This window comes from Kryptolebias marmoratus, linkage group LG15 (genome assembly GCF_001649575.2).
Source record: "Kryptolebias marmoratus isolate JLee-2015 linkage group LG15, ASM164957v2, whole genome shotgun sequence".
In the NCBI taxonomy this organism is placed as follows: domain Eukaryota; kingdom Metazoa; phylum Chordata; class Actinopteri; order Cyprinodontiformes; family Rivulidae; genus Kryptolebias; species Kryptolebias marmoratus.
In genome coordinates, this window is record NC_051444.1 from 10760207 (window position 1) to 10773441 (window position 13235).

At 35.1% G+C, this 13235-nt stretch overlaps 2 protein-coding genes across 3 annotated transcripts in view; one reads left to right on the plus strand and one right to left on the minus strand.

The window, feature by feature from the left end:
* Nucleotides 1-1347: 1347 nt before the first annotated feature.
* rnaset2 (ribonuclease T2) lies at nucleotides 1348-7273 on the minus strand. Its single transcript, XM_017418672.3, has 10 exons — nucleotides 7123-7273; nucleotides 5241-5312; nucleotides 5023-5077; nucleotides 3762-3811; nucleotides 3379-3436; nucleotides 3105-3169; nucleotides 2360-2473; nucleotides 2139-2184; nucleotides 1937-2011; nucleotides 1348-1848 (listed from the first exon to the last, which is right to left on the minus strand). The coding sequence occupies exons 2-10, from the start codon at nucleotides 5303-5305 to the stop codon at nucleotides 1654-1656; spliced, it is 723 nt and encodes a 240-aa protein (XP_017274161.1). The 5' UTR covers nucleotides 5306-5312; nucleotides 7123-7273; the 3' UTR covers nucleotides 1348-1653.
* Nucleotides 7274-9280: 2007 nt separating this feature from the next.
* The window catches only part of myom2b (myomesin 2b), a 29669-nt gene continuing 25714 nt past the window's right edge, over nucleotides 9281-13235 (plus strand). For both annotated transcript variants that reach the window (XM_017418717.3, XM_037979792.1), the window contains exons 1-2: nucleotides 9281-9396; nucleotides 12388-12492. In XM_017418717.3, coding sequence (XP_017274206.1) covers nucleotides 12410-12492 — 83 coding nt within the window. In that variant the 5' untranslated portion in view covers nucleotides 9281-9396; nucleotides 12388-12409. The remainder of the gene's footprint in view (nucleotides 9397-12387; nucleotides 12493-13235) is intronic.

Sequence of the window (13235 nt, forward strand, 5' to 3'; positions counted from 1 at the left end):
ACTTTCCACATATTTACCACGGACTCAACCTAGAAACACCACTACGGAGACTATCAGTCGACTGGGGACCAAATGAAAGCAGAGGTCATAGAAATCTGTTACCTCATGAATTTGCAACAACACTGGTGTCTATGTGCAGTAGGTGTTGTGTTTAGCTAAAAAAATAGGTTCAAAATAGGTTCAAAACCAGCAGTGAAATGAGGGTTTACGGACAATCTAAAGACTGCTACATCTGGCTAGGATTTTCAATAACATCAATAATATTGTTTGTGATGGCACAGAAATTCTATCTGATATTTAGGTATCAGACATTTATGTTTTCTCACAATGACAGTCCAACAGCTGAATTAGAAACGTGTAAGTTTTGTCCTTGTGTTTTTTAATCAACGGTTCTGAAGAGTTCATTCAGCTTGAAGTATGACTTGATTTAAATAAAATAAGGCTGTAGTTTTATTTTTGTCTACTTTTCTGCAGTTGAGGACAAGTGATGTTTGTGCTGTCACTGTGGTTTGATTGGAAGTTACTGAACCTGGATGTAAACTTTGTTCATTTGTATTTTTTTGTCCTTATTTTGCCATTCTCTTTCCCTCAAGTTTTTCCTCTGAAACAGATTTGAGCCACAGTTAGCTTCTGCTCTCTAAAGCTTTTAGCAAATGAGGTTTGAGGGTGAGCCGTTTTCTTAGTAAACTGTGCATGTTGTACGACTTCTAATCTTAAAGTTTAAAATTAAGAACAGGGCATCTGAACTCGTTTCTAAACACATTTGGGGAAAGATAAAAAAAGAAAAAATCCTTTAGTAAAACGTGCTAAACGTGCATTTGACAGCAAACATGCCATGTAGGGTCTGTAGGTGTGAAATTACTTCCTCCATTCATTGGTGGATGGTAAAGTAAAGTAAACAACAACTTAAGTTGTCTTGTCATACAAACAAATGCAGCCAAGTGAGAAAAAACAGGGATTCATGTTCAAACTAAACTGGATCAGAGAAAAGCCAAGACAAAATGTGATTAAAGACAAATGAGAAAAAAAGGAAACAAAAAAAAAAAAACAAACGTAAGAAAAAAAGTAAACCGAGAGAATTTTATGTAAAACTATTTTGTCAATATACTGTAAACAAATAAATGAAGACAATTCTTTTAATTATTTGAGATTTTGTTTTGTTTTTATATATTACTTATGAATATTGTTTTCATTTATTCATATTAATTAATTTATTATTCCCTTGTTTTTTTTATAGCTTCCCTTTTTGTGGTACACATGTGACTTAAGTCTGAAGAGGTATTTGTTAAACAAAACAAAACAAAAAAATCGAACTTCCCCTGTAACACAGAAAAAATGCATGCCCCAAAGAGTAACATAATATTTTGTATTATGAATGTACAAAAACTGAACAACAATTCCTATGATTCCTTTTTCTGTGCAGAGATGTCCTCTTTAAAACTCAAAGGCTTGTAAAGAAGTGGGATGACTCCTGTGGGGAACTATATTTGAAGAGTTTCCATGTGTGCAAAATGAGATGTGCTCGTGTGGAAGCTAAATTACACTTAAAATGACTGAAAACAACAACAAAAAATTATGAACTAGCAGGTTTTTGTATGTGAAAATGAAAGCTTGTAGTGCGGTATTGTGCTTTTCATTGTGAATGCGTGGAAATTAAGAAAAAGGTGGGTAATAAACTGGTGTGTCATGGTCACACACTTTGAATCCAGATGTGTTGGAAACATCATCGAGTTGATGCCAGCCTCTCTTTGAGACCGTTTCCACGCCACTGTGTTTCTCACAGTCCAGCAGGGAGAAGTTGGCATCAAAGCAGATCTCAATCTGTCCCAAAGCCTGGGCGTCAGTATTCTGTTGACAGCAAAGGAAAATCAAAATGAACCAGAACAACTATTTAAAATAAGCATTTTCATATTTGAAATAAATGATCTGTGTATACCTTTGCCAAAAAGGCACACTGGATCTTTGGTTTGATGCTGTAGAAATTTTGGATAACGTCTTCAATTTGTGAAAACTGAACAAGAATAGCAAAGAAAAAAAACACATGAGACTTTATTAGTAGGACAGATTTTCAGTCTATAGCCTATTTTAAACAAGATGATTTTATATTTAAATCCAAAGTTAAATATAAACAGACTTACGCTGTAGTATTTGGTAGAAGGGACAATACCAAACTTCTTCAGAATGCTGTGGTAAGAAAAGCTCCATGTTTAAATCAATCAAGAATCAGAAACCAGAGTTATCAAGCATCTGAAACGAAAATACCAAAAACTAGACAAGGATATCTTATTTCTGAGTAAAGACTGTTTGGGTGTGTTTGTTTGCGCTAGATTGTGTGAGAAAGTATCAAACTGATCCGCACCTGCTCAGATCCACTTTATGATACAGTTCCAGTGCTTTGCTGAAGTACTTATGTTGAGTATTCAACGAGTCTGCTTTGGCTGCGCATGTACCGTGTTTGTGCCACTCGTACTTCCTGTTAAAAAAAAAAGAGACAAGCAAAACGCAACAGTAATTGTTATGAGTGTCACAAGCTGTATGTCAATTTGGGCAACTGAAAGTACAAGGTTTGGTATTTCTTTACTCCCATCATTATACATACTGTATACTGTACATACACACAGTATATGATACAGTGAAAAATAAATAAAAATACTGCAAATTGTTATTTCGGCAGACAAAAACTGAAAAATGACTGCAGCCAATTAAAAGGGAACAAATGTTGAATCATTTAAATTCAATACACTAATACACTAATATTTATTAACCAAATAATATTCATAAAATAGGATGAATACATTTGTTTTGTAGCTTATAAAACCCTCATGCCTGTCCAATATCATCATCAGCACTATGTTACATTAGTGTTGTCTTAATTAATAAATTAAAATCCAAAAATAAAGCTTAATTAAAAAAACAGTTTCAAATAAATAAGGAACCATTATGATATATGTGATATTATTTTTAATCTCATTGTACATGTGTACGATGAGAATAAATTCTATTCTATTCTATATGAGTACAGAACTACAGTGTGTAAAGCAATAACATGATAAATGCTATAAGAAACTTAAAAAGAAAGAGTAATCTTGACAGATTAGATGTACCAGAAGCTGACAGAAGTAGGCTTGAGCAAGTCAGGCCAACTCTTCTTCATTTCTGGGAGCAGATCCTGCAAACACACACAAACACAGATTTATTCAGGGGATTTAAGGATGGTTTACTGTCCTGCAGTCAGAAAAGAGAAGGGGATATGTTTATTGTTCTCAAATCACAGTTTTAATCAGAAAGGTAATATCTTGATTTTAAAAAAGAAAAAAAAACACAAGTTTTATTCTCTGTTTTCAGTAAAAACAAACCTTGGTCTGCACAGTGTCATACCTCTATTTGGGAAGCGTTAAAATGCCATGATGAATTGCAGTCATTTCCTTTATCTGGCCTGAAACAGAAAGATTCACAGTTCAGACCCAAAAACGTACACCAAGTTAATAAGTAAAGATCAGCTACTTCAACCAACAGAGAAGAGCTGCTGTCACATTTCCTCTTTTCTCTTCTCATTAATACGCAGTTTTGTTTGCTCAACGCAGTCAGTTTTCTAAATAGTCGCACAAATGTGCCACGCGTGCGCATATTCAAGTTTCAAACTTCTCCGCTTTATGAAAGTGGTGCAAGCGTTGTGTGAAGTGTTAAGCATTTCCTATAAGAGCACAGACAGAAATACGCTTCAGTCTAATTTAAATCTACAAACACACTCACACACTCACCAGAGTCCATGTAGAGTCCAGTAGCTGATGTTGGAATGACAGTGTTCCATCTGAAATGTAATATACAATAAATGACCAACTAATACATAAATACATACATATACAACCTCTACTACTACTACTAGGAATGATGACAATATAAATGTTATCTTTTACACATAACACATAAGCTGAAATTAGCATTCATACATTGTGTATAAATAGATTAGAGACTAAATTATAGATGAAAATAAAATCAGTCACTTTAAATCTGTCATACATTGTGGTAACTCTTTTATTAAACCAAGAACTACAACTTTATTTAATCTGTTTTCCTCCACAATCAAACTCCCCGATTTAATTTGGGAATTGAAGAATTTGTGGCTTTGTAGTCAGGGCACCATTTATATGCTTCATTACCAATTTATTAACTGATCCTAACAAAAATGAAGGCATCTAGCACTGCAAACAGCGCTTTGCTTAGTGCAGTTATTTACACATTTCAGTTAACTGTGACTTTTTTTAAGGCATGTTTTAGTGTATCGATGAATGTGCTCTACTTCACATCGGTAGGTGTCAGCTGAATGCCAGAGAAACTTTAACATGAAAAGTATCAAACAGTAAAAGTACCAAAGTCAGCACCAATTAGAAAAACCACACATCTTTATGTCTTATGACACAGTCAGGACCGCAAGAAAACCATTATTAGACCGTTTGACGAGTTTCCAAAAGGCATGATAAGCAGAATAGGTGCTTGAAATAAAGGATGTGCTACTTATGCTCTAACGCAATACACTTGTGACTGCACAACACTCAGTGTGAACACACAGCCAGTCTTGTGACTCAGACGTCAGATGGTATCACGAAAAACAACAGAAAAACAAAAAAAAAAAACCATGGAATTGATTTTTCCCCAACCAATCACTGAATACTATTGTTTATCTTGACACAGTCTTGACAGAAGTGTTAATGAAATCAATAATTTTGATCGACTAATTGTAACTCATCCTGAAACAGCTATGGACCAATTAGTCTTTTAAAAAAAATGTTTTATTGTCAAAGGAATCATTCAAAAAGGCAGGGTGGACGAATCCAAAAAATAAAGTCTATGGAAAAGTTGATTCCTAACCCAAACTTTCATTCTTTCAGACATACAGTAGCTCCGCACATAAAGCCTAAGAGTTGGAGAGAGGGTAGTTTTTTTTTTTATTGTGAATGCTCCTGTGTATTCCCATATTTAAAATGATAAATATAACAATAGATAAAGCAGTCAGAAACTTACAGAACAGAAGGTGCTGGGCCAATGGTGAGTCAGGGTCACTTTGTTCCACATTTCACTGAAATACAATAATAGTTATAGTTTGTTTACCAGTCCTCTAAAACGACAACAAAGTTTGGTCATTTCCTGGAAATCCATAAACAGGCAGAAACAGAAGCAGAAGTAGACCATCATAATGTTAATGAGGAGATCTGTAAACATTAATGTTTTTCTGTACTCACTAAGGTGAAGCAGCGGAGAAGAGGGCTGCTGCCAGGAAGAGCAGAAGAGGAGAGCTGAGGCTCATGGCTGACCTAAAACAAGACGAAAGATTCACTTAACGTCCCTTTTTGTTTTAAATTCAGCAGTAAACATCAGCTCCTATATACCAGCAAGAGTAAAATCACATTTAAAGGAGTAAAATGTGTCAACATCCGTGTTTGTGTAAAATCAATGCACTAAACTAAGAACTCGTTCCTAGATGAAATGAAATGATGCACTAAAACAAAAATGCTGGAAATGATTCATATCAACAGTGGCTAAAGAGGAAGTATTGGCTAGAACTGACTGTAAATGCTGATAATGCAGACTCCGCATGACAGCATATTTAAGCAATAAAAAACCACAAACCAATATGTCTCTGTTACACAGACTCTAGACACACACACACAAACAAAATGTAGCTGAAAGCTCTAATAGACATAGCCAGAAAAATGTTGCCTTAAACTGTAAACTAATTTCTTTATAATAAAACAAGTGGCAACTTCAGCTAATGATCATGGTATTTGACCACAAAAGCACTCTAAATCGTTCTCTGTTGACCTTTCCATGTATTATAACAGAAGATGTGGCTTTAACAGATTCAAAGCCTTATCTTAAGCTATGCATAACTATTGGACGAACTCATAACTTCTAGTTGTTTCAGCGGAACATTTTATTGTCTGTAAGGAAGACGTGTCAGCTGCTTGCAGACACTGTCAGGTCAAAGACGGCTGAAAGACAAATACTAATGAACACGATTTCCCAGTCAAAGAATCTGGGCCAAAATGTATTTGAAGGGAGTACTTTCAGAGACTTTTCGGTCAGATGAGAACCCCTTACAGCTGAATGGTTGTAAAGCAATAAGAGAGGGACACAGATCACCGGCTGTTAAAATGAACAGTGAGCTTGTTTGACTTTTTGGGAGCTGAAGATGGATTAAACATTGACTCTAAAACTTACTGATAGTTTCTTTAAATATTTTTCTTCAAGCTGTTCTACAAGAACAAGTCTGCAGCACTTAGGAACACCCTTAATCTTTACGCATGACAACATTTCATCACTGATTTTCCACTGGTTGGACGACTGGCAAAGGAATCAGTGAATGTGAATAATGACCCGGTCCCCTGCACCTCACTGAAAGCTTAATGGAAATAAAAGGCCGGTGCCCTTGAAACTTGGGTTGAGGGAACCTCTGTAAAACAGATCTTGACTTTATTTAGCAAATTTAAAAACAATTGCAACTGGCCAAAGTACTGCACACAAAACAATGAATAGCAAATAAAAAACACAAGAGACTATAAAAACAAACAAAAGCAAAAACAATTAAAAATTTGGTAGGACATAAAATGAAAATTGATCATTGTCAGAACAGGATACTGACTAACTCTGCTTAGTCCTGGCACGCATTGAAATTAAGGGAAGTGAACAAAACCAAACATGTTAAATGCCATTGTTGTACAATGAGGGAGATTTCCAAGTTTTCACTTGAAATCGGATAATTTAGTTGACAGGAACAACAGAAGTAAAACCAAATAAATCCTAATCAACAAAACATTTTAACTTGTGAACTGCATTAACATTTACTGTCAGGTCCGTAAACTAAACATGGCAGGTTAAAAACACAGACTTAAACAGACTTTAACAAAGTTTCAGAAAGGTTTTACTTGTCCCGTGGGCAGACAGGAGGACACAAAGACCTAAGTCAACGAAAAAAATATGAACTAGGAGAAAACAATATTTCAGCAAATAAAATGAGGTTACAGCACAGCCTTAAAAAGTATTGATTGTAAAATGTCGTGGTGATACAGTTCGAAATATTCAAATGTGAAGCGCTTTGTTTAATAAACATTTTTTTAACCTTACCTTGTATCGAAAATGCAGCAACAGAGCTCGCAATTCTAAACAGACGTCGTGGAGTTCCTGTGTTTGCAGGATGAAGTTTTACACAATACGAAGAAGAAAAAAAAGAAAAAAAGTTGTTTATGATAAACCGCATATGCTGAACTTCCGGCCCTGTCAGCTCAGCCAATCAGAAGCTTCGCACGCATTGCGCGTCATCCCGCAGTAACAGGGGCGTGTTTGATTTGTTGCACGGCCTCGTCCGGTCGCGACGGCTCTTGCTTGCAGCCTTTTGACGACATTTTTCATGGATTCATGGTTTAAATTTAAACAAACGCCCCATGAGGAGAGCTGTTCACACAAGCCCACCCACAACATATAATGGGCACATTTATTTAAAGGTCGTTCTGGTTTCGTGTCATAGACAACAGAACGATATGTAAGAAAAAAATTAAATGATAACATGTTGTGAGTCTGAGCTGGACGGATAAAAATAAGATTAAAACACACCTACATTGGCAGTAACTGTGTAATAGAATGAGCCCACTCATTGGTTGTCAAAACAGTAAATATATGATAATTTTTTGTCAAAATACTCTAAATCCATAAGAGATAAATCCAAATTCTCCTTATGTTTTGAAATTTATTATAACAGTAAAGATTTTTTTATTCATTCAGTTCTTTTATGGCAAAATGTAATGTCAGTGGTTTCTAAATACAAGAACGTGAATATACTCCACGTTTACATACATTTAACATACAAGTTAAACAACACTGAATTCTAGAATATTTTATTCTGACATAATAATAATAGTTTCTTGGTGAAACAAACATAAACCTAAGTGAAGATATCAGAGTATGTAAACTGTACTGTACAGAAGAGTATGACAAGTTAGGTCAGTTCATCTCAGAGGCTAACCTTCACATGACCAGCAGAGAGCGCTCTATCTCTTTTTTTTACAGACAAATGAGCAGAAAATCAAAAGGAGAAACCCCACTGCACAATTTTGCATTAGCAGTGCAATAAATGGACTGTATAAAGTCTATAAACATGATTTTTTTTTACAGAAAAGATTTATAAGACATTATTATGCATGTAGTTAATGTGTGCATGCATAAGGCATCATTCTGGAGATTTTCTTTCACGTTAACAACATTTTTATAGCGATACACTTGTCACTAACTTCAACTGTATAACAAGCCAGATTAAAGGAAAATTTGCTACTCATGACTTTGCATGTCATAAGTTTAATATCATGGATTGGATCATTTTGTCTTAATAAAATAAAAATAAAAAATAAATAAAAAGGATACTTTCTTTTTTTAAAATATTCAAAGATTTAGTATACTTTCAAATTCATTATTTTTGTTATTATTATTATTTGCATGGAAAAGGCATTGCATTAAACCTAGTCTGGCCTAAAATTTTGAAATCTTATTTGTTACATCAGTGCCTTATTTTAGGTGCATTTGTCTACGTCACTCACACATCACACACTCCCTCCCAAATCTCCAGGGTGCCAAATGCTGTCCCCTCACATGATTTTGTCTCAGATGTGAAATGTGTTTCACGGTTCCTCCACTGCGTCAGAAATAGTCAAGTTGTAACCGTAGCTGGTTTTATAAATAGGCCATGGCCAAAGTTCAGCATGCAACACAGAGTCTCAAGATGTTCCTTCGTGCAGACGGAGAAAAGCTCTTGGAGCAGAGTGCAGTGCTGTAAAACATGCAACCAGGGTTAAAGGTCTAAATGCAGCTGTATGATCTACTGTACATTAAAGTAGCAACACTTAATTTGTAAGGTATTGTAATATAGTGAATTGTTTTAAAAACTGTATAAGTATTTAGTATTTAGTTAACTGCTAAAGTACTCTTTGGGTACTGAAGCCACAAATTCTGCTGTTAAATGTGAATTATTCCCCCCTCCCCCTAAATAAAATCTAAATTTTCATATTTTAATGCTTAGTTTAAATGCTTATTAAATTATTCTTAATAAATTGTTTGATTGGGATGTACTCTTTGGAGAACAATCTACCAAGTGACCACTAAAGAGTCTTTTAAAACTGTTAAGAATAAATTCTTTTAATTAAATAGTTGACTAGTTATGGTGGCCCCAAGTCTTGAAGGATACTAGTTATATATAGGCAGTTCTCTGTCCTTATAAGGCCTCAGGGAGAGGCANGGGGGGGGGATGTAGACGGGTGCTTGTTGTGTTGGCCTCGTACAGAACTTGGTTTAGGCTGACTCCCTGTGGATTCAGGCTGACAACCGAAGTTGCTGAAAAGAAATCCTTAAGTGGTAAGAAAACCAATTTAAAAAATCTTTTCTGCTCCTTTCCCTGCTGTATTGTTATTCTTTTAACTCATCTTCATTTCAAACCCAAAGGGCTGCAGGTGGGATAAGTGGGATGTGGTAAAGTGAGCACAGCCAAGAGATGTGTCATAATCCTTATTTACTGCTAATGATAGTTAAAAGTGATGAATGAAGGACTGTAGCTGTTATACAAGATAGTGTTTAATGTGTTGTGATCTAAGAGGAATTAACAAGTGACCAACAGAGGGCACTTTCTGTCTCTTTGTTAGTCACTCATTTATTAGTCAGTTGCTTTGTTTTGGACCTGTGGGACAGACAATACATCTTTGTACTTATCCTACGAGCACAAATTAGTCAAAATTAACTTGGACAGCTGTGTTTAACAAGAACATTTGGTCCTGTTCCCGGTGGACAAGTTTTTTGTATAGAGTTCTAAAATGTGAAATTATAAACAACTAATTTATTGCTCTTTCAGTGTTTTGCTATATCTACTGCTACCACTTAAGGCATAGAACAATTTTGTATCATATGTGTTTTGCACAGTTTTTTATGGTTAAGGCTGAGAGTATTGGAGGTTTACAATTACAGTTGAAGAGGCTTGGGTGTCATTTGGCAAAGATTTTGTGCTGTTACAGTATTGGCTGACCTGACAGCATCTAAAGTGCAGGACTGATGGGACAAGATGAGCCGCCTGCAAAAACTACTTCTCTGGATGGGGCAGATGATTTTATTTCTTGTTTTAACTGCAAATACAATAACTACCATGTGACTGCTGTTTCTTGTTATGGTTAATGTTCAGATGATGATGTACAACAACAAACAAAAAAATTGCTTGTTTACAACAATCTCAGGGACTTGGTAGAGCTGCTCTGACAAGCTGGGTGACTTCCTGATGATGTGAATCTGCAGCCTGTATGGACACTTAGGTTACTGGTATTTTCTTAGCCCCTTCAAATTCATGATATATATACATTTAAGTCTTTTGCTGACTTAAAAAAAATCAAATAATGCAAATTTAAATATTTTCCTATTTAACCACATAAGTCAAATAGTAATGAAACACTTATTTGCTTTCAGTGTTCAGGCCAAAGACTGGGGCCAAATAACATTTATCTGTCTGGTTGATTCTGTGCATGACTTGTAGATTTTAGGCACTGGAAGTTGAGGTGATGCTGAAGCTGCAAAGTACATTTCAAAGGTATGGAAATGGGAGTCTGGTGCAGCATATCTCATTAGATTTCAGGGTGAGGTTGGACACAGAAAATTGCTTCATATTTCATCTGAACTTATTTCTGGTCTCTGAAAACTATGAGGTCATGTAAAGCAACCGTCTTGTGTAAATGATATTAAACAAACTTGTGCTTCTGTTTTGGTGGTCAAACTGAGTGATAAGACACCCAGCAAATAAGGATGAGGACAAATTGGTTGAAAGCAAATGTTGCTGTCAAATTTGCTGAGCACTCAACAAATAAGCTATATTTTATTTTATATTTATGCTGCATCAAGTTTTAAATGGTTGATTGGTGGGCAACTACAAAGGTACAATATATATATATTTTTTTTTTTACTATTTTATTTTATGGGTTTTTATTTTTATTTTAAATGTTTTTACTGATGATGTGCCAAACTGTAGCTTGGAACTCATCAACTGTTATTAACCTGATGTGACGAACCTGTCAGTAGATATGCACATGGCAGTATTTCTCTTTTTTCAGTTTTAATGGGACTATCATAACAAATGGATTCATTCTATATAGTCAGTTTACACAACTCAATCTTAGTAAGTTTTCACTAAAAAAAAAATATTGTTGCATGCTTCTCTGCTGAGTCAACATTGCATTTTTGGAAGAGGTAAAGATAAAGCTGTGAATGTATTCAGCGCTGTTTTGTGCAGTTGTGCCATCAGCTGCTGTTTGTATACTTTTCCAACAACAGTCTGCAATCATGTGTTCATCTGTGTATGAGTCTCCTTTTATTACAAGCATTCCTTGTGAGTCAAGAAGCTGTCGCGCTTTGTCAAAACAATCTCAGTTATGTCTATGTGTATGTATTTTATGGTGTGCAAAAGTTTTATGAGGGTCATGTGTTCATATTTTGGAAAGTTATTTATTTATTTTTTAGTATGAAGCAAATTAATAATACAATCTGTGTATAAAAGATGAACTCAGCTGCCATAGTGCCACACAATGATTTGTGAACTCTGGGTTTGAAGCCTAGAGTTCAGCATTTTGCTGTTTCCTTCTTGAGTTTCTGTAACCAGAAGTAAAGTTAAAGACAATATATATGTACATTTTATAAAGTCATGTATCACTGAAAGCAACTCCGCTCATCATATTTAACAATTTTAAGTTTAGGTCAAATTTAAACAGGTCAATATATAAAAAAAATATCCCCAGAAGGAAAAAAAATGCTGTTAGAGCACCTTTTATTAGTATATGAGTGGATTAACAGTCTCAAATGGACATTCAGTGAACTGCGATATGAGGCATTACGTCACTGACTTGTGTTATCAGAGATCAACAGTTGGTAAATACACAGAATACACATTATTCATTGTTTTCACATGTTGCAAAGTGGCAAATGACATGGGTTTATTTTGGTAATTGCAGATATAAAAGTTTCATTTAAAAAGTAATGTCATTATTAGCGGACCATCTGTGGGTCAAAGAAAGTCAGTGGTTCGTTCCTTTGTTGTTCCTCTGTTTACATAATGAAATGGCGTTATTCAAGACCGGTGCACTGTTTCAGTATGTGTCCTAATGGGTGGATAGTTTGTGCTGTGGTGTGGTTTGAGGTTTAGCATTACTAGGAAACAAATGCATCCCTTTTGCCGTTTTCAGTTATACTTGTGCTCTGAGAAGTGCTGAAAATACTATAATCACAACAATGGAGTCTGTACATTTCTATTGAAAAAAAACTATTTTTGACACAACTATGATCATCTTTCTTCGCTTTGTTTTCCTGCTTACCCAACAGGTCAGCGTCAACAGAGTCAACCATGTCAGCTCGGCTCAAACGTGGGAAATATGACCATGAATACCACCATAAACAAAGCCCATATGTGGTTAAAGAATACAGCAGGTACAGGAGATACATGCTAATAATTTAGGTATTAAAGGCATGCAGCACTTTATTGTTCCAGTTGTGTTTCTATTGTTCCTGCACTATGCTTTGCTAATTTGCTACTACAAATGCTAGTTCAGCAATATTTAGTCTTTTGTTGTTGTTATTGTTGTTGCTGGTTTTTTAAACTATAATAGGATCACGCTTAACATGAGTAACTTCAAGGTAACATCAGCACCAGTCTGAGCTAGCAAAATAAATTTAGTTTACATTTTCCCCATGGTAAACAGATGGTTCAAACATTCTTGGAGCAACTGTTTGTAGGGGGCTTTTTTAAATTTGATAACATAAAACCTTTATAGTGAGTTGTTTTTAAATCAATAAATGCATTTGCTATTATCATATAAAAATAAAAGTGTTACAGTTGGGATTGAGCCTCACATTTATTATCTCTACATTGAATTAATGCATCAGCATCGTGCCTATTTGACACAAACGTAAGCCAGATGCAGATTAGTAAAGTAATGCAGTAAAGTTAAAATCTCATTTCTGCCTAACTCCAGCTGTGAGCACATTCATCGTTGTGCTTCGATAGTGAAGTGAAGTCAGGTTTATGTGGGTCTTACTTCACTTTTGCTGATTATTTGCAAAAATCATTGTCTATAGTTTTTGTCTTGTGTTTCCCTCATGGCCAAAAATGCAAAGAAAAACAAACCCAGTTACTGTTCATGGATACAACAGTTACATAAACGTTATATCTA